This window comes from Limulus polyphemus, unplaced genomic scaffold (genome assembly GCF_000517525.1).
Source record: "Limulus polyphemus unplaced genomic scaffold, Limulus_polyphemus-2.1.2 Scaffold2699, whole genome shotgun sequence".
NCBI lineage: Eukaryota > Metazoa > Arthropoda > Merostomata > Xiphosura > Limulidae > Limulus > Limulus polyphemus.
The window spans coordinates 141,988-164,464 of record NW_013668309.1 but is presented as its reverse complement, the minus strand read 5'-3'; the positions used below and the strand labels follow the sequence as shown (position 1 = coordinate 164,464).

Genomic DNA, 22,477 nt, shown 5'->3' with positions numbered 1-22,477 from the left:
ATCGGTTAAAAGTCACGTACCAGAAGTAGTGAATAAAGTAAAACAACATGTCATCGGAAGTAGTTTATGAAACCATAAAAAAGATGGTTCACACAGATTTTGCAAAAGCAACGCATGATCAGGATGCATAAGCTCCTTCCTCTCAAAGCATACAGTCGAACGGAAACCGAAATTGTTGAAAGATGTACGAACGACGTCTAACACATGAAAAATGGAAGTAGACGGAGCACGATCTGATGGTTAGGGATTATTTGTTTGTTTTTTCTTAATTTCGCGCAAAACTACAGGAGGGCTATCTGTGCTACCTGTCCCTAATTTATCAGTGAAAGACTAGAGGGAAGACAGCTAGTCATCACCGCCCACCGCCAACTTTTGGGTTACTCTTTTGTCAACGAATAGTGGGATTGATCGTAAAAGTTTAACGCCCCCAAGGCTGAAAGGGCGAACATGACTGTAACCATATACATCGTATTTACAGAGTTTTAGACCAATACAATATTATAGTATTTTTTTTTTCTGGCATTTTTCTTGGGGTTCCGACCAGTACAACATTACTGTAAATGACTGAAATAAGCTACGAGCCAGCTACTTATGTGTAATATATAAACATCTCACCCCTCATTCTAAGGTCATGAGGAAAATGCTGTAATACTTTCTTAACTTGTTACATACATTGGACTTGGTATCAGTAGTGGTTAGTTTTATATGCTTATTTCTAAACACTTATTCATATATTTACATACAAACTCTGAATATACTTACATGAAACAATTTCTACAGTTAGGTCAGGCACGATAACAATAACTACTTCTAGTCATGCACGCTGTCATGCGTGTGCACAGCTAATACACTGCTTTCTCTTTAAAGATAACTCTGGATTATTGGTGTATGTAAACTGTGGTTCTAGAACCCTTGTGGAAGGATAAAAATGATCGATTCCTTTACTGACGAAACCCATTCATTTGGTTGAATATAGCCTTTCATGGGACGACAGACCATGATTGATCTCAGGAGGTAGTTCGTAGGGTTATAGAAAACTTGCTAAATTTTTTTTTTTTTTGCTTTAGCAAAAAAGACTGAACACTCTGCTGTGGAGATCGAACCCTGATTTCTAGCGTTAAAGGTTATTCAACTTAGCACTGAGCTATCGAGAAAGGTTATGCAGTTCTACGAAAACGGTTGGAGAAATAATACGATATATAAATGTATCTACTGTATTTCATTAGTTGTGTCTGTATGACGTAAGACAGGATAACGAGATTGAAGATATTTCATCAACTTTGCATTACTTTCCTCACAATTACTGACTTACAATATTAACCTGTGAGCATTAACACTAATGTATACATCAACCATTGAGCGCATACGTTAACACACATCAACCAATGAGCATACAGACTAACAGGTATTAATCAATGAGTATACAGACGAACATATATTAACCAATGAGTATACAGACTAACATATATTAACCAATGAGTATACAGACTAACATATATTAACCAATGAGTATACAGACTAACATATATTAATCAATGAGCATATAGCTACAAACTGATAGTCCACAACCAGGGCCATTACACAAAACACTATCGGTGGTGAAAGTAAAGAGTTTAAAGCTTAGGCACTTAACCTTCTTTGATAACCGTTCCCATTTATTTCGCAAAGACTTTCCAATATTTCGTGCTTGTGTTTTACTTTTACCGAACACCTTATAGGTGGCGTTCTTTGGTTTGGTTTGAATTTCGGAGAAAGCTGCACGAGGGCTATCTGCTCTAGCCGTCCCTAATTTAGCAGTGATAGACTAGAGGGAAGTCATCCAGTCAACACCACCCATTGCCAACTCTTGGGTTACTCTTTTACCAACGAATAGTAGGATTGACTGTCACATTAGTTGGGGCAGTCGTTTTACAACCCTCAGATTAAGCAACCTCACTCGAGCTTTGGTCATAGCCACAGAGAGTATAGAAAGATTGAAGATTCAGTTGTCAGACGGCCCGGCATGGCCAGGTGGTTAAGGCGCTCGACTCGCAATCTGAGGGTCGCGGGTTCGAATCCCCATCCCACCAAACATGCTCGTCCTTTCAGCCGTGGGGGCGTTATAATGGGATGGTCAATCCCACTATTCGTTGGTAAAAGAGTAGCCCAAGAGTTGGCGGTGGGTGGTGATGACTAGCTGCCTTCCCTCTAGTCTTACACTGCTAAATTAGGGACGGCTAGCGCAGATAGCCCTCGTGTAGCTTTGCGCGAAATTCAAAAAACAAAAAACAAACAGTTGTCAGACACCACCTGCCGACAGGAGCTATCTCACCAGCAAGTGAGACAGTCAGCACCTTATAGTGAGGACGATGATCTATGGGGCAATAGTGATCGTCTACAAACTGGGAGGTTTTCTGCCAAGGCAACCATAGATTAACGAGAAGTGTGGAATCAAACAGGACCAAGGAACGAAATTCAGAGAGCAACTCGTCATTCTATCACTCTGGATTGGGGACTGACTATTTGATCAAAGGTTGGATCCATAAACCACTATTTAGGACCTCTCAGGCTGGTGTTGGTTGAGATTCCATGGAAGAAAGGCTTGTAATGTCCTCACTGGTCCATGTGAATAAGGCGAATTTATTCTTCATGTTTATGGGTAAGCAAACAAAGATTAGAATAAGAATGAAAAAGTTGAACACACTTACCTAGTTGCTCACAATTAGTCAGATGAGTGCACAGAACTACAAGTGAATGACAGCTCTGAGTGTTGGATGAGAAACAACAATCTCCTAATTAATAAGCCTAATCAATCATCGTAAGTTAATATGTTGATTATTAGATTACTGGGACTGAAAGGATTTGGCAACCCTTGCTTTCCTAGCTATCAAACAGAGCTTCACAATGAGAGAAATTCCTAGAATCTCGTGTGGCAACTGATGAATCATTAACAGCTAAGATGGTGAGGCGCTCAAAATATTGCCAACTGAAATAGTGTAGCAATCCTTGCTTTCCTAGCCATCAATTGATGTTCTCCATGCAATGTATATGTTACATGACGTGATTTTCACTTGATTAGCTCAGTTAGGATAACTGGTTGTTGCCAGTAGATATAATGCTTAATACATCGACAGTTGTACTGCTATCCTGGGTTTAGGAATCTGTTTTTATAGTTATTGTAAAATTCTATTGATCTAAGCTCTCATAAACATGTCACTTCTACAATATTACTGAATAGATCTAAGCCCCTGTAAACATGCTAAATGTAGTTATAATAATATAACTGCATTGATCTAAGCCTCTATAATCATGTTGTATGTAGTTACAGTAATATTGTATTTATACTCTAATCCCCTGTAAACTTGTCGTTGTTAAGCCCCTGTAAAAATGTGTTATGTAGTTACAGCAATATTGTATTACTCTAAATCCCTGTAAACATGCCGCGGTTACAATATTACTGTATTGGTCTAAGCCACTGTAAACATGCCGTATATAGTTACAGTATTATTGTATTAGTCTCAACCTCTGTATACATGGCTATATCGTTGCAGTAATATTACATTTATCTGTAGTTACAGTAGTTACAGCCGTAGTTACAGTTTTATTGCATTGTTCTAAATCTAGAAAAACTTATCGAAGTTATAGAATTATTCCATTGGCTAAAGCGCCTTTGAATAACCCAAGTGTACAGGATTTTTGTTGTTTAAAACCCTGCATTGACGTCATATAGCTTTTTCAACAGTTTTGCTTTTTCGAACATCGCAGTTTTGGAACCCTTAGATACCACGCAGCATATGAATATCGTATTTACTGTATTATTTATTACACCAAGGACATCAGATTTACAGCATTATCATATCGCTATAATTCCCGTAAAGAGACCAGCTTTACGGTGCCAGGTGGATCTGTTTATTCAAACTCGTTATCTATCATTAAAGTAGATCATCTGTCTATTTTGGGCATGGTCATCGCGTGCGTGTTCTGAGTATTCCACAAATGTCATAGGTAAAGCATTAGAACTGCAACACACACACGCACACACATATATATATATATATATATTATGTGCAATTTTCTTAAATAACAAGTTTCGGAAACATTTTTCACTTAATATATTGCATTACTAAGAATATCGATGTTATTTAAATGTCACAGGCTTTTTTATAAGAATGACAGAAACTACTACTTCGAAAATTAAGTGAAAAACCGGTGAAATTACAAGACATCATGTAATTAGCCATAACAGAAGTGGGAATAGTGCAGAAAAGTTTTTTTTTTATCATAAATTCTGTTCGACGGTTGTGGTTGTACAGTTTAAATCAATATTGGCTTATTATAATGTGTCACGGTTTTATTCAAGCACTGTTGTTGTTTATATTATTCTTTTCACTATGAAACAAGTCCAAATAATGTACAGGTTAATAATAGCCAGGAAATAAGTTTAAGTCACTTTAATCAAATTTTAGTTAAAAGATTTCACTACATTTTTAACTTGTGTTGCAGACCTGGATCGAAACTTCGATGAAGCCCCAGCTGCAAATTGTGGAACAACAAGTAGCTCACCCTACCAGCCGCCGGGATTCAGTAATTGAACGATATTCTTCGGACCAACCTTCTTCAAAGGCTTTAAGATTTAAAAGGAGCACCTCGCCACGAAGTCTAATGTACGATTTCACAGCTTCAAATGATGTCTGTATAGGAAATGGCACAAAACATATACAAAACCAGCCTTACACCACTCTTCAGGCCATTAAAGACAATATGGTTTCCGTCAAGAAAAAACCTTTAATCTTGAAAATTGGTAATAATCCTTTTCATGAAAAAACAAAAAACGCTCAAGAGTTTTCAACCGACTCAGATTTGAGTTCCGAGAAGGAGTTTCCTCAACACCAGTCTTCACTTGATCAACATAAACGAATGAGTTTGGATGAAACCAGTTCAACAAGTTGCGCATTATCTAGCGAATCAGATGACAATTCAATGATATCGTTAAGATCATTAAACAGCAGTGAAAACGGAGAACACCAGGAATTCTACAATATTGAAAATAAGTTAGTACAAAAAGTACACACTCTTCGAATACGGAGTGATCATCCTGCTATTGTCATCTCAAAAAATACTGATGATTGTCCACTTGTGGACGCAGATCTTGTCCACTGTCAACTAGTAAACATGGGCTGCGTCCAGTGTCTTCCATTAGACTCTGGCTTATCTTATGGTGTGAATAACGCCAGGAGAAACATGATCAAGATGTCTCCTGACTCAGCAATGGTCAATGATGTTAGTCGAACGTCAATGTCTGCTCTTCGGGTTCCTCAAATTGATATCAGAGAGGAAAAAAGACGACCACCTTTATCTAGCTCTGAAGGAACGACCATGCACTGGACGACATTTTAAAAAAGAAATGAAAAAAACAGTGATTTCTTTTTAGCAGAAAGAATGACACGACTTCTGTTGTAAACATTTAGCGTATTGATATGTTTTCACTGTGATAGTACATGACGAAATAATTAAGCAATATGTGTAGATGACCATAATTTATTTCACTAACAAGTTTACCAACTAATTTTTAATCACAGAATTTAAACCTTGTAACACATTACCTTCAACTGATATTCAACACAAAATGTGTTCTCTGATGTCAGTTGAGGTTTCTCTATAATTTGAAAAAAAAAGCTATCTCTAACACTAGTACATGTGAAGTTTTCGCTTGATAGAGTGCTGTGGTTCCTTAACAATATCCTTAACACGATTAAAATACTTTCATGCTGAAAATTCCAATTATACAAAAATTAATAAATAAACCAAGACATCCACTTGAACGTTAGAAAATCATAAGGTATATAATATAAACGTTATTATACGTGGATGGGAAATATAACGAGTGGTAGTGCTTATTTTTTCAACACTAATAAACCTTTTAATTGTCACTTCGAGTCAAACGAAAACGATCGTTTGATTTACTAAAAAAATTCAACAAAAATACTTACCAACTTGTATCTACAAGTAAAAATAATAAAATCGTGCAACAGCTTCTTAAGCATATATTTTATATTTTCGTAACTGTTTTCTCGATGTTCAAGGACTAAACGTAAACAGTACACTTCGGTTATACCTCGTTTAACAACTGCTAAACAAGCTACAGTTAGCACGAGACGATGAGTCTATACTAGCAAGTTTGTCAACAATTTTCGTTAGTAAATTATGGAAAACATTTTACTAAATTGCAAACTAGGGCTTATTTGGTATTAACCACAAAGCAACACGATGGGTTATCTGTGTTTTGCCCATCATGGATATCGAAACCTGGTTTTCAGCATTATATGCCCAGACTTACCGCTGGAATACTGCAAGCTAACTCTACCTACAACCAGAGATGCTGTCAAGACCTGATGGGCGAAACCAAGATGGAGATCAATATATTTTTCATGCGACGAACCTTACAATCTAAATAACATTTCTGATTAAAAATAGGAGCTTAAACAATAATAATAAATTTACTTTTTGAATTTTTAGCCGCATAAAAATATCTTGACCTTGGTCTCGACAGACTCGGTTTTGACTACATCTCTGTCTAAAACTAATATGTTTATCGAGTTCGGCAAAAGATAGAACTTTGAATTACGTTGATTTTTTCACGTAAAAACTATATTTCTCACACCTGAACCTCTTCGTCTAGAAATCTAAGGTTTTGCGGACATGAAGATTTTGTATATGATATATTAGAATTACAACTACACCGACCTAGGTTGTATATTAAAGAAATAAATAAGTTACATCTTATATTTTCTTTGTTGTAGTAGTATCCTTAATATATTCGCATTTTTATTGCAGTCTTCATAAAGGATTTTATCCATGTGAAACACGCCTCCTCAGTTATAAGTCTGAAGGCTTGTAACCGGATTTCAATAACCGCAGTGGGCACAGAAAAGATAGCCCATTGTGTAGCTTTGTGCTTAACTATAAACAAACAAACAAAATTGCAAGAAACACATCTCCACTGTCGGGTTGAAGCTGATTAAAAAAGAAAAAAGTGAAAAATATATCTGTTCAGTAAAGATTTTACAAATGCTTTCTGAATGTTGTTTCTTGTGTAAAATATTTATGCTCTATTTTCGCTATAGAAATTATTTTGTACTTCATTATTCCATAATCTATTGGATTCTTAACAGTACATATTTTACAGAGGCCTAATTTCTGTCGTAAGTTGAACTTACCACTTGTTATAGCCAAACTTAATTTTTCTGTAAATGCAGATGATAATTAAATATGAAGAGTGAGAATTTTTTTGAGCTAATAGAATTAAAAATACACTGTTGTTAATATAAATTATGATTATTTAAAACGCCACAGCACGGTTACCAACAAAAACAGTCGTCATGGCAACGAGATATGCGTCAAGTAGCATTTGCTCGCCTAGAGGCAGACTAAATGGTATATTTGTTAGTTCTGAACCATGTCAGAAATACAAAACACGGTATGAAAAAACTAATATTTATAATACTATAACACAGAACTGAACTACGTATACGTTAAGTTTTAATAATCTACTGCCTTTTTATTTCGATTTGCTAAGCACGAGCTTAGCCAAATTTTCGTTTATTTATGTCACTGGTACTCGTAGTCGTAATGTACTTATACTATCATAGTAGTACAACTATTACTAATAGTGGAATACGTACATTTAGTGGGAAGGATTAGGCCTAAACACGAGGACGTGCTATGGTTTGCCAAAATTATTGTTCATTTGTTTACAGTATTGAATAGTTTAACTAGAAATGTAAACAATAGATACAATTCAGTAACATTAAACTGAGATACGTATAGTGTTATTAAATACTAAAACTATAATAGAAGTGGGTTGAATTTCGTTGTCAACTGTTCCTATTAGTCCTAACTTAGATGTACCAATAAATTCTAGCTTTGTCTAATGTGAGACTATAAAAAATGGTTGATAGTAAGACGAGATTAACTGTTCAGTTAGAATATCTTTTACACAAATAGCATAATTATTGTGAAGTATTAAACTAGTCTTGTTACGAACGTTTCGTCTAAAGACAAAACTTCGGTAAATTGTAACTTTAGGATATGTGTGTGTGTATGTCAAAACTGAAAATCTTGGCTCACATTAAGCGATAAACTCATTACTATTTGTATTTTCGTTTGGTTTATTTTTTCAGGTGGGCATGGCATAGACTTTGTTATCTGATGTGTATTAATGCTTTTCATTTTAGACCATACATTACCTCATTTTTAATGTGAAGAAAACGAGAATGTTAGATTTAGTTGAAATACTTAACGTACAGCTTTTGTTTCGCAATGAAACTAAATAAATAATTTTATGGTGTGTTTAAAAACTAAAGCTTTTCAGCTGATGTACCCATTGAACGCACGAGAAAGTCAAAAGGGCCACAAGGAATGACATAGAAGGTCAGATCCGAACGTCGACTCCACTTTGTCACTTCCTGGAGTCCATAAGGGTACATACCAGGTTTGGTGACAATCAGCCTGGCTGATCCCCAGTTCTAAGCAAGACAAACACACAGGCAGACTTTTGTCAAGTAATGGTTTAGAAGATACATCACACTTCAGTGACTCCTGTCCTAATCAGCCAGCACTAACTACAGATCTGTATCATCTAAGACGTAATGAAAACATAATTTGCTCTCATCGATATTCGGATATACAGGCTAAGGATAATTAAAACAATACTAATGATCTAGAAATTATCTCTTTCTGACGAGACAACAAGACTAGAAAGTATCATTCAAATTGACGTGCACAGGTACTTGCAGATTTACTGTAATTCAGTTCTTCATAGTTGTAATATACGCCTGTATTCACAGCATTCCATCACAGAGCGGTCAACATCGAAGATGGAAGAAATAACCACTGCTTCTTCAGACATTATACCATTAAAAGTAGCTGTTAATTATCTTCGTAGAACATACCCAGAAAACCCCAACTGGGCCATTCCAAATATCCCGTGTTTGGTTAGTCTTAGTCTTGAGAAAATTATTGAAAACTTTGTCGGTAAGTATAAATAGTAGTGTCTATCTCTAAACTTTCACATTTTTTTCAAACTATACCTTTTGTTTCTTTATTATTGTTAAAAAAATGAAAGTTAAATCAAAGTAAAGTCACTGACTCCTATGCAATTCTTGGCGTATAATTACAGGTTGGCCAATAACCTGGAAAAGTTAGGGAATTTTAAAAAGCTAATATCATGTGATGCTAAACGCTCTTTAATTAGGAGAATTTCACAAAATTTAGCAAACTTGTGCTTAAAAGTTGGCAATAAATAATAACCGTCTACCCCTATAATTATTTTGAAAACTTGAGCTAGAAACTGCTAATCTAGTTTGCTTGGCCTAACCAATACTTATATAACTTCACGTACTTTCACCTTATAGTTTTGCTTAATTCGAATGACAAAAACTAAAAACGGTCCACTTTTGTTCTTAGGTGAAGCTGTAGTAAAAGTCTTAGACCGATAGCTCACGTGACGTTTTGCGAAGGCGTGCGCTAAAATGTTGGTCAAAATTTAGCGGTTTCTGTTGAATAACTTTGCACTTGTGGCTTATATTTAGACTAAATTTGACACTTAATTGTAGGTTGTAGAGGTCTAATACTTTATCAAACTTAGAAAAATTAAATCCATAAAAATTAAGTATGCCTTTCTATCAAATAGTGTTCCCGTAGTTTCAGTGCGAAGAAAAAAAAATAGAAGAAATTCAATCAAAATGGAGATTTTATATCTCGTATATTTCTTAATGGATTGCCTTGAAATTTGGTATGTGAAGTAAGGGTCCAGTAGAGCACATCCACTGAAACAGTAGTATATGTCTTGATTTTATATAACTTTGTTCAGTCAGTGTTATTTTATTTGTTAATAATTATCTAATTCGTCACATTTGATGGGATATTAGATCAAATATTATTTTATAAAAAAAATGCAACATTTGATTGTATGCCATCAAATTATAGTTTCCTTTAAACAAGTTCATTTTCTGTAATTCCCAAGTGGCCCCCCAGTGGCACAGCGGTATGTCTGTGAAATTATAACGCTAGAATCCGGGTTTCGATACTCGTGGTAGGCAGAGCACAGATGGCCCATTGTGTAGCTTTGTGCTTAACTACAAATAGACAAAAACAAGTCGCCAAGTGTGTAAGCGGTAAATTTACGGACTTACAACGCTAAAATCCGAGGTTCGATTCCTCATGGTGGACAGAGCAAAGATAGGTTAATATACCCGGTCTGTGAATTAGAGTGACCGTGGTTCGAAACTCGTTGCTATAAGAACAAGAACGTGCTTCGCACTTTGGAACCTTGGGTGTGCTATAAGAGTAATAGTCAAATTCTACCACTCAATTAAAGAAGAATTAAGCAGCCGATGCTGTCACTAGCTAATCTTTTATTTCAAAAATAGGGAGAGTTAAGTACTCATTTCCTTTGCTTAGCCTCGGGTAAAAAATTATAAAACAAGCAAACAACTCAAGATTGAAATATCAAAATACCGTTTAACAATTTGCCAAGAATAAGATATATGCTACACGCTTTCGATGCTTATTTCTTATGTAGTAAATTATTCAAACACTTTTTAGTTGCATCATTTAATCTACCTAAGTATATGACTTCGTTTCAGAGCTAGCCAAAACGATTTGTTTGGACAAGTTAAAACCAAAAGATCGTACTTCCATTCTTAAGAAAATACCTGTTGATTTACCCCCTGAAGTCACCATCCCTGTAATACCCGACCAGCTCTACTGGAAACGATGTTGCCTGGCACGGTGGAAAATATGCGATGTAGAGAAGTATGGAGCATGTTGGAAGAGAATGTTTGTCGAGCGCCATCTACAGGAATTGATTGAAAACTTCTTGCCCGGCTCAAACACTTATACTGATTTGACAAAAGTTCTGTCATGGTGTCGAGGATATGTAAAACGATTAATAATAAAACAACTATTGATGCCTATAGATGTTACTAAGGTAACTTCTAAACGTCAAGGAGAACCGGGACAAGAAGTTCCTCGCGATCGTCTGAATTTGGAAAGTGTGCTGACTGTCTTGTTAAATTTAGAAGAACTAAGCCTTACGTTTAGTGTAAGGAATTGTGGTATGAATTTTCAATGGGGCATGTTTTCTCTAACGCACGAGGACTGTATTAACCTGTCTGATACTTTTCCAAAACTCAATTTTCTTAGGATTCTTCAACTTAAAGATAACGGATTAACTGATAATCAAGTTAAGTATCTACTCATTCAACTTGAGAACCATCCAGCCCTTGAAGAACTGGACCTCTCCTATAATCGCTTGGAAGATAATGGAGCACAATCCATTGTTCAGTTACTAACTGGTAGCTGTCCTTTACGGAAATTAAATATTTTTAGGAATAACATTGGATCACGTGGGGCAGCAGCTCTTGCCACAGCGCTTTTAAAAGACTGTCCGTTGGAAACCTTAAATATTGGTTTCAATCGGCTGGAAGATGAAGGAGGGGCTACCATCTGTAAGACACTGGCGAAGAACACGCATCTCACAAAACTGAATCTTAGTGGAAACCAACTAGGTGAAAAAACTACATCTACTCTAAGCAGAGTTTTGAAACAGAATATTACTCTCACTAACTTGGACTTATCTTGTAATAACTTTGGAAAGGTGAGTAGTAGTGTTTCTCTTAGGAAGATGTTGTCTGTAATCAATTCCACAGCAATATACTTTATCCATTATGTCTAAATAAGGTGAATATAAGTTAAATGTAACTGAGTTATTAATTTGGTCTCCGAAATAAGATACGTAGAAGCACTATTACAGATACATCCTTTATGTAACCTCTCAAATAGGGCTAATAGAGATTAGATATGATTAGGTTATTTACTATATTTCTGAAAATTGTTGTTTGAAGTTAAGCACAAAGCTACACAATGGGCTATCTGTGTTCTGCCCACCACGGGTATCGAAACCCTGTTTCTAGAGTTGTAACTCAGCAGATATATTGCTGTGCCACTGGGGGGGGGGGGGGCATTTCCGAAAAGAATGGATGAGCATTAAATGCAGTCAGATGTTTTGTTTCCAAAACAAAATACCTAGTGATCAATGTGGCCACAGTGCTGTAAAAACCTTGACATATTGGAGAAATTAGATTTAATATAAAAATGTCAGATTTATTTTAAAATCCCTGAAAACCTGAAAATGGAGAAAAGACTTTGAACCTAAATTGCTAATGAAAACTGAGCTTAGATATTAGTTTAACAGTGAAATGCAAGTGCAGTCGGGGAAATTTCACGAATAATAAAACTTCGGTTTTTGTTGCTACTCTGACCGATTACTTAAGGTGGATTTTCTATTCTGTCTTTTAGGTAAAATATTTTTTTCCATCCAAAAATATACATAAAAGAGCTTTTACTAAAAAAAAAATTGTGCTGAGAAGAATACGTGAAGGTATTGAAACATGTTTATATACGCTTGTTGTTCTGTAATAGTGGATCTAAACTGTATTTTGTATTACTTTACACGATATTGTACATTTATCAACGCTTAGCAATATTCCTAGAATATAGTCGTTAGGGATCAAATAAATATTTTTATTTGAGTACTTGATGCTACCGGTAGGGATGTGACAGTAAATGACAGCTACCCTTAATATATAAAGGTTGAATGGAGAGATGAGACAGTTGATTTTTAGTTCTCATCTTTGTAGATAGATGGCTTTGATGAGAATCTAATATTAATTAAAAATGTACTGTTGTTGAAGATAGTGTGATTATTAATTTCTCTAAGTGCGCGTATCTTGTATGTCTTCTTTCTCTGTGTTGAATGGCATAAGGTAAGATATAGATGGTGAATTTTGGGTGTAAACTTCTTGAATTTCAACCCTATTTCTGTCACATTCTGAAAATGTTTCAAGAGTTAGATTTTCTGGTTCAAATAACACTTTTTCAGCTTCATGAAATAATATGTTTTATTTTAAAGGTAGTCGGATTTTTCGCAGTGAATTTTTAATCGTGTTTGACTTACACTTACGTGAAATGTTAATAAGGGTATTTAATTGCGCATTTTACTTAATTTTATGAAGGAAAACACTCGTACTTCACAATCAAGGTATACTTTATAATTAAAGGGCAGTTAAATTACATATGATATCACACAAAAACAAATCAAAAACTTTGCATTTCAAAATCAGAAAAATGGTTTCTCCCAGTTTAGAATAACACTCTCTTTTACTATTTATATGAATTGTTTCTTTATGGATTGGGCCCGGCATGGCCAGGTAATTAGGGTGCTTGACTCGAATCCCCGTCCCACCAAACTTGTTCGCTCTTTCAGCCGTGGGGGGCGTTATAATGTGACGGCCAATCCTACTATTCGTTGGTAAAAGAGTACCCCAAGAGTTGGCGGTGGGTGGTGATGACTAGCTGACTTTCACTGCTAAATTAGGGACGGCGAGTGCAGATAACCCGCGTGTAGCTTTGCACGAAATTTAAAACCAAACAAACTTTATGGATTGAAAACCTAATGTTATCGAATAGAAATTCAAGTTATATACGTTTATGTATATATATACATATATGTATTTATATATAAACACACAAATATATATTCTTCAGGACGGCGGTGAAGAAATTAAAATTGGAGTTCAACTAAACGAAACTCTGTTGAATGTGGACCTACGACTATGTCAAGTCGGACCGGAAGCGGAATATGACATTTATCGAGTATTACGTCGTAACCACTTGACCGCCCCTTCTCTACCACTGTTATAGCTACAGATGAGTAACAGTTTTTTTTGTTGTTTTTTTTAAGGCTGGAGTGTAGCAGACGTGCAGATTCTAGGTGGATTATGATAAATCACTTTTCTCTAACAACGCCACCTACCCATTAGTTTCTATTTTAGGTTTGTTTTTGTTGTTGTTACATATGAGAACATCTTTATAAGTGAATACATTGACTGACCGTTATTCCTTTACGGTTTTCTGCAACTTGAAATTGAGTGAAACGCCACCGTTACGTCTTTCGGTTGGTATAACTGGAAATACCTTCTTCTATTCAAGATACGTGTATTTAATCATTTCACCTATCGATAAACATACATCTTTATAAGAACATGGTATTTAAGTTATCGATAAACATATATCTTTATAAGAACAAGGTCTTTCACCTATCGATAAACGAACATCTTTAAAAAAAGGGCGTTTCGCTTATCATCTTTATAAGAACAAGGTACCTTGTTATTATAAAGATGTATGTTTATCGATAGGTGAAATACCTTGTTCTTATAAAGATGTATGTTTATCGATAAGTGAAATACCTTGTTCTTATAAAGATGTATGTTTATTGATAAATGAAAAACCTTGTTCTTATAAAGATGTATGTTTATCGATAGGTGAAATACATTGTTCTTATAAAGATGTATGTTTATCGATAGGTGAAATACTTTGTTCTTATAAAGATGTATGTTTATTGATAAATGAAATACCTTGTTCTTATAAAGATGTATGTTTATCGATAAATGAAAAACCTCTCTGTTTCTTCAACATGTATCTCTTTAATCAATGAGTAAAACATCTCCCTCTTTTCTAAAGATGTGTGCCTTTGATACATAAGTGAATGACTTCTGTCTCATCAAGTTCATTGTGGTGGGGGATTCGTAAAGAGTTCCCCACATCACAGACTGATTAGAGTAATTGACGTCCGTTGGTCTTATTTTTATACTGCTGTGATATGATCACAGAAATATACTTGTAAGTACGTGTAAAATAGCGCTAAAGTCTAGGTTTAAAAGTACTGTTAACTCGTTCTACTATAAAGTTTTTTTTCTCATTATGTCTAGTAAGAAGAGAATGTCTTATTTCTCGAGATAACGTTGAAACAGATGATTAGTAAATTCCGTTCCAGGATCAGTTTGAAGTTTACAGGGTTTACCCGTTTTAAAATGTGTTTGAAAGCATTTGTGAGTGGCGCATTTCTTTATCCTTGAGCGGAACAACCCATGCATGTTTAGAAAATACGTCGAAGCACGTGAGTAAATTACATAAACTGATAATTACAGTGACTTGGATTAGAGAGATTCGCCAAATCAGCCTGCTATTGTTCATCTATACCTGAAACGATCGCTCAGTTTCTTGATGGTTTAAGTACTGCATATATGTCCTGATGACTTAACCAGTCTTTGACTTGTTTTAAAACGATAGATTTATCTAATACTTTTACAGATCTAAATAGAGGCTCTACTCCACCATAACTGGCAGGGTGAGTAGGATTTTAGTAAATATATTGTAACACGTGGCATATTATTTACTTCATATGGTTAGTCCACATCACTTACTTTTATTCGGTTTACCATCATTTCTCTGTTACAACAAGCGAGTGTACTTATTACTCAGTTTAAAATATTACTAAGCTTAAAGGGTTGTCATGACAACCAAGACACAAATGAATAAAGAACACTGTGATACTTTACTAAAAATGAGTCCATATAGATACAACACGCTTGGGTCTTGCTTTTTTAGTTGTCGCCTTATCTTCGTCATTCACATACCTGATGTTGTTTCCCACTAACTCTTGTGGAATTTTCAAATAGGATAATTGCTCTACACATTCTTCCCATCCAGTAGGGTTAACATTTTTACATGGTACATCGTTAATCAGGTCGATTAGGTTACTGTCAGGGATGGATATTCCACTAATCATTAGTTATTCTCGATCATTCTATGATAGATCAGTACAGTAGCTGATTTTGTTTCGCAGGATTTCACCTTTCTTTTATATTTCTGAGGAACGCTGTCGTCATTACCTAAAATCTCAAGACTCCATTTTGACTTTAATGGATTCCATGGCTTGTGGGTGAAAGTTTTGTTGACATAACAACTTCACTTTATCATCTATGGATAATGTATCATTTTGAATGATAGAATGTATTTCATGATATACTGAATTTAATACTTTATACACTGGTCTTTCATAAAATTAGTGTACCAGTTCTTAAAGAACAAGAACTATTCGTTTTGTATGTTCCATATCTTAAAATGTCAACAACTTTTGCAATAATCCGTCCTGCTTTTCTACCAAATAACAGGAGCTACAAGAAATAGTAGGAACACTCCTTTCTGTATTAGTAACTTTCTTTTATACATAACAGGTGCTTTCTTGGCAGGCCCGGCATGGTCAGGTGGTTAGGGCGCTCGACTCGTGGGGACATTATAATGTGACGGCCAATCCCACTATTCGGTGATAAAAGACTAGCCCAAGAGTTGGCGGTGGGTGGTGATGAGTAGTTGCCTTTCCTCTAGTCTTTCACTGCTAAATTAGGGTTGCCTAGCGCAGATAGCCGTCGTGTAGCTTTGCGCGAAATTCAAACAAACAAACAAAAGCTTTCTTGGAACCTGGTCCAAAACATGGACCGTATCCCGATGAAGAAGATGATGGCTGCCAACTCTCTCTCAATTTATGTTTTTGTATGTTCGTCACGGGAATGTTACCCTTTAAAACATTTAAAGCCCTTTCACAAATACTTGTGATGAAATCATTTTTAGCTCCGGCAATTGTTCCTTTAATCTGTTTACGTGTCGTATTCAATAAATGCGCGGATCAAACCTTGATGTTGTTTAACTCTAAGTGTTACGATGAATAAATGAATTCAGTTAGCATGTACAAATAAATATAAGTCACACTATAATAACAATGTTTACTCGTATGATACAGATAGGATTGAGTTGATCCTGGAAGTTGATTATTATCCAAACTGTAGCATGGAATGTCAAGCAGGCTTCCTAGGATGTCTCATTACCTTTCATATAGACTGTCGAAATGTTCTCTTTTAGCATTCTCGCCACACTCCACAGATATGAATAGTCGACGTTTCCACTTACCCAGAGTACATGATGTATGTTTGTAGCACGTTACCCAATCCCACCGACGGTGATCTGTGTCCGAAATATAATCAATCAAAAATGGTGGCTTAAACAAACACACACCTATATTTCCAGTGGCTAAATATTTGAATACAAGTGATTTAATCACATAAGCCCTGTGCTTCAGTGTAATCACATCATTACACTGAACTTTTATCTTACGTGGGTTCATACACTACAATTCTATCATCGGGAAATGGTACTGTCCTGAGGCATATTTGTTCTGGAGTTTGTGGTTTTAAATCAATCAGTAAATAACCAAAGAGTTGTTGTGTTGCATCTTGATAGACTTATTCAAAATATTTTATACGTGTCGGAAACACTTGTTTCGTGCCCCCCCTCCCCCACCAGCGGCTCAGCGGTATTCGGACTTACAACACTAAAAACAGAATTTCGATACTCGTGGTGGACACAGCATGGATAACCTATTGTGTAGCTTTGTGCTTAACTTCAAACAAACTAAAAACTGGTATTCTTGAACACGATAATATATTGATTATTGAAACTACTATTACATATTTCACCATCCTGATGAAATACATCCGTGCGATACAAAAATTCAAATGGGACTCCCACGTGTAAAAAGGTTAAGACGCGTTTGCTTTGTCCACTTTCACTCACAATATCGTCAATGATTGAAAACATTTAGTTTATCAAACTGTTAGTAACCTTAAAAATATCCAAGCAATCCTTCTACAAATTAAATATTAGAAATATTTTGCATTAATTTAGTAAATTAATGTAAAACCCTACACTATTTTCGTGAACAGGATAGATAAAATGATGATGATAGGTAAACCTTGGCTTATAAACTGAGTTTTACCGCTTCCTGCTGGGCCTGGCACTAAACACGTAAATAGGCATTGTAGACGACTATCAATTTCGAGCTCTAGTGAGAAATAATTGAAACACAACTCACCATATTTAGATTCTAAGTGTTATGTTGAATCTTTAAATAGAAAACAAAATAATTCATGGTTGAGTGCTCTTTGGATCTGCCCATATGCAGAAGCAACTTTTCCACAGTTTCTGGAAAAATGTCATGGAGTTTAAACTGTGAACCAAAAAGATTTATTTAAAGATAAATAATTATAAGTTAAAATAGAACATGGATATGAATATGATGCATAGAATAAATTTCTAGAGTTCTAATACTTTAAGTTAACACGCAAAATAGTCCATTTCAGGGTACGTAGATTATAAATTAAACTAATATATGTAAATCACACTATCCAAGTATTCAAACGATAACAAGTCACGATGAAACAGAATAATAATTTTATTTATTCAAATACTTTGTCTGTTATTACAAAATTAATACAGCTGTAGGTTTGCGTTTATACATACAACTTTAATATTTGAGGGTCTCTATACATATATTTAACATCAATTTCCCAATCTCTTGAACACGGAAACCTTCTTTTACAAACATTTTACCAAGATGACATGAGCCGTTAGATTCCTCTTTGATTAGGGCCGTTGCTACAAGTTCTCCGTATATTTTACTCACCAGTAAAATATGATTATTCTTCGAGATCCAGTTATATGGTTCCGTTATTTCTGCAGTAAATGTTCCTAGTTAATATGTAAAACAGTCCTCTATCTAGATTGTAAATCAGTTTTATGTAATCAAAACTTCGTTCATTATTCTTATTGAAATGGAACGATAAAGTTTACCCCATCGATAATATATAAACTAATATCGTTAAAAACGTTAATATTAGAATTATGTAACATGACAGCCAATAACACTCTCTGGTGGTTCGAGAGCGAACCACATAAAATATCTACCCACGACGCATAGATAAGTTCATTGTCCACCATTCCTAGTGACGCACTGTGGAACTATTCGCCCCTTAGCAACACATTTTGCTGGTGTTATATATATTAAAAGTTTGTTAATAAAAAGAGCTCGTTTTCACAGCATATATATTTCCTTTCTTCAAATTACGTACATGATATTAAAGAAGATTATTTTGTATTTTCGTTATTAAAAACACTAGGTATATACATACACTTCAAAAAAAACAAAAGACATAAGACGGTGAACAATTGACAAACAAAAAGTAGGCCTACAATTTGTGATTAAAATAAAAAGAGGAAAATATTTACTGTCTCATATGAGTTTCATCACAAACATTAAGCCTAATGGTTTACAATGCTTCATCAGCTGTGACATTCAAAACCGTACTTTATAAAGTTTTAGTACTGTTTATGTATATAACGAACCTCATTATCGAATCTTGCTAATGAGTTATGGTATTAAACGAATGGCTTCTTGGATAATAACTTTTTTGTTTATCTGAAAACACAATTTCACGTTTACTCAAGCCTCAATATCATGTCTTCGTAGAACCACTTGAAAGGAAACGTTTCAACAGAAACTCCTTGACTGACCACCTGGAAGCCGTTTCGGATGTAGAACATTCTTGATTTGTTGAGGCAACTGATACGAACATGAAATTCTTCATGGCCTTCCTGCTTGAGGGTCTCAATACATTTACTTAACATCAACTTTCCAATCCCTTGAGCACGGAAACCTTCTTTTACAAACATTTTGCCAAGATGACAGGAGCCATTAGATTCCTTTTTTATTAGGGCCGTTGCTACAAGTTCTCCGTGCATTTTACTCACCAGTAAAGTATGATTACCCTTGGAGATCCAGTTATATGTTTCCGTTATTTCTGCAGTGGTAAGGCTGAAAATTTGTCTGCAAATACGGTGCACTTGCAACCACATTGTTCCTACTCCTAAAACACAACCTAATGCTAACCCTAATAGAAGAGAAAAGATGAAGTCAAAGGTCGTTCCATAGATAACCCCAAGAGCAAGCACTGTGATGGTCCAGAGTTCAACATTTTTATAAATTTGTTGAATTTGTGATTGCGAAAATTCTCTTCGTTTTTCTGAGAAAATTGCGCGGAAAAGTTCTTGGACAGGTAAATCGTCATCAGAAGTCAATGGACGAATCACGATGTCAGATGTTGGGAATATATTGCTACAAATTGTAGAATTCATGATGTTTCGAAATTCTGGTATCTTGAAACCTCAGTTTTATTTCATCTGAAATCATACTTAAGTAATTATAACATTGGTTTTACAGAAATAATGAGCAAAATAATAATCACAAAAGGCATATACGATCAAATCTATTATTTCTAAATTATAGTTGGCTTTAATTTGAATAAACGCGTTTTTTCTATTACTTTTTATCAAGCACTAATAAGTATACGGTTATGGCGCTTGACTCGCAATCTGAGGGTTGCGGGTTTGAATTTCCATCCTACCAAACATGCTCGCCCTTTCAGCCGTGGGGGCGTTATAATGTTACGGTCAATCCCACTATTCATTGGTAAAAGGCTAAGCCCAAGAGTTGGTGGTGGGTGGTGATGACTATCCGCCTTCGTTCTAGTCTTTCACTGCTAAATTAGGGACGGCTAGTGCAGATAGCCCTCGTGCAGCTTTGCGCGAAATTAAAAACAAACAAACAATAAGTATAAGATTTAATTATCGTTGGATAACCTAACTCATTTCATAATTAGCTTTTATCAGTTCAGCTATAGCGAAGATAAAGTACACAACGACCTTATACTTCAAGTATATATGGCGTTTCATTCTGTTTATATGTGTTTGAAAATTTTGCCAAATGTTTATAACGTAACACTCAAATAATTAACACACCCTCAATACTGATGTTAGATAGTGCTAAGTGACCAGTAAATCAAATAACGGTACACAGTGTTACCTTACAAAGAATATTGTTACGTCTCTGTTCGTTAGTTAATTTTCCGTAAATTCGTTCCGACGAAACTTTAGCGACACAAGTTCTTACTTAATAAACTGGTTTATTCTTTCCGAATACAACTTTACGATACACTTAATTTCAACAGTCGCTCTATAACAACGCTATAACTCACGTCTTGCGTGGCCAACAATATTTTGTCCGCATACATTCAATTACTCATTACACTGTTGTCCCATCACCTCGTGAACGTCTTATATATACAAGACTAACACATGTCTAGTAAATGCTAGGGCATTCTTGAAGGAGCAGGATATTTCTAGGAACAGGTGGCGTGATACTAGTCACGTGACCTCAATGTCATAACAATATCAATATTGATGTTAGATAGCGCTAAGTGACCAATAAATAAAATAACGGAACACAGTGTTACCTTACAAAGAATATTAATATTGATGTTAGATAGTGCTAAGTGACCAGTAAATAAAATAACGGTACACAGTGTTACCTTACAAAGAATATTAATATTGATGTTAGATAGTGCTAAGTGATCAGCAAATAAAATAACACAGTGTTACCTTACAACGAATATTAATATTGATGTTAGATAGTGCTAAGTGACTAGTAAATAAAATAACGGTACACAGTGTTACCTAACAAAGAATATTAATATTGATGTTAGATAGTGCTAAGTGATTAATCGCACATTGTTTTAGCAACTTTTATACGGCGCGTCGCACTTAATGAGTAACGTATTTAATATCTACATTTCCCCGACCCTTCAACAGTCCTATGTCGAAAAGAAGAAATGGTTAAATGTCGTTAAATCAAATTCAATATAGTATTTCGAAGAAGAAAACCTTGAGCATTCTCCAAAAAAGCGGGAAATCTCCCCCAGCAAATTGTTTAGGACAGCAGTAAGCCCCGAAACTACAATTTAACGTTCTCATACACAAAATGAAAGGCATGGTTACGAAAGAGAGCCATTCAATCCCCCCCCCCAAAAAAAACAACAACAATGCATCGAAGTTAAAAAGATATAAGATATTTGTTGCGTCAGCGAGGTCACGTGACTAGTGTCACGCCACGTTTTCTAGAAATATCCTTTATATATACCAGACTACCCCAATCTAGTAAATGCTAGGGCATTCACGAAGCAAACAAAAGTTTAATATCATCTACAAATAAAAATTTCTTTATATCAAGATGATAAATGTCTTATTACGAGTTAAAAGTTCAGTATCATCTACAAATAAACATCGCTTCATATCAATATGATAAGTATCTTATTACGAGTTATACAGTAGTTCTGTATATCCCCATCTCTTATTTTTGTATGTAATTAAGTATAAAGCTACACAATGGGCAATCTGTGCTCTGCCCGCAACGGGTATCGAAACCCGGTTTCTAGCGTGCTATGTCCGCAGAAATACTGCTGTGCCACTAAGAGGCATATTGGAGTAACATATTCTTTTTACCAAGTTTGTTGTCCCTGTTCTATAGTTGATATAGAGTATATCGGAGGAACATATTGTTACGCCTCCGTTCGTTAGTTGATTTTCCGTAACTTCGTTCCGACGAAACTTTAGCGACACTTTAGCGAAACTTTAGTCCTTACTTAGTAAAACTGGTTTATTCTTTCCGAATACAACTTTACGATACACTTAATTTCAACAGTCGCGCTACAACAAACGCTATATCTCACGTGACCAACAATATTTTGTCCGCATACATTCAATTACTCATTACACTGTTGTCCCGTCACGTTGTGACCATCATCAAGATGATAAGTGTCTTATTACGAGTTATCTACAAATAAAATTTGCTTTATGATACTAAACTTTT

At 35.2% G+C, this 22,477-nt stretch overlaps 1 protein-coding gene across 1 annotated transcript; it reads left to right on the top strand.

Moving 5' to 3' along the window:
* The first annotated feature begins 8,855 nt into the window (after positions 1-8,855).
* On the top strand, positions 8,856-13,965 carry LOC106467668 (T-complex-associated testis-expressed protein 1-like). The gene is made up of 3 exons (XM_013928039.2): positions 8,856-9,012; positions 10,626-11,638; positions 13,588-13,965. The coding sequence occupies exons 1-3, from the start codon at positions 8,856-8,858 to the stop codon at positions 13,741-13,743; spliced, it is 1,326 nt and encodes a 441-aa protein (XP_013783493.1). The 3' UTR covers positions 13,744-13,965.
* The last annotated feature ends 8,512 nt before the right edge of the window (positions 13,966-22,477 follow it).

Bases quoted from the DNA above. Each gene is read 5' to 3' on its own strand.
- LOC106467668 (XM_013928039.2), top strand. From the start codon at position 8,856: ATGGAAGAAATAACCACTGCTTCTTCAGACATTATACCATTAAAAGTA. The intron at 9,013-10,625 runs GTAAGTATAAAT...ACTTCGTTTCAG, and splicing joins AATTATTGAAAACTTTGTCG to AGCTAGCCAAAACGATTTGT. The intron at 11,639-13,587 runs GTGAGTAGTAGT...TATATTCTTCAG, and splicing joins CTTGTAATAACTTTGGAAAG to GACGGCGGTGAAGAAATTAA.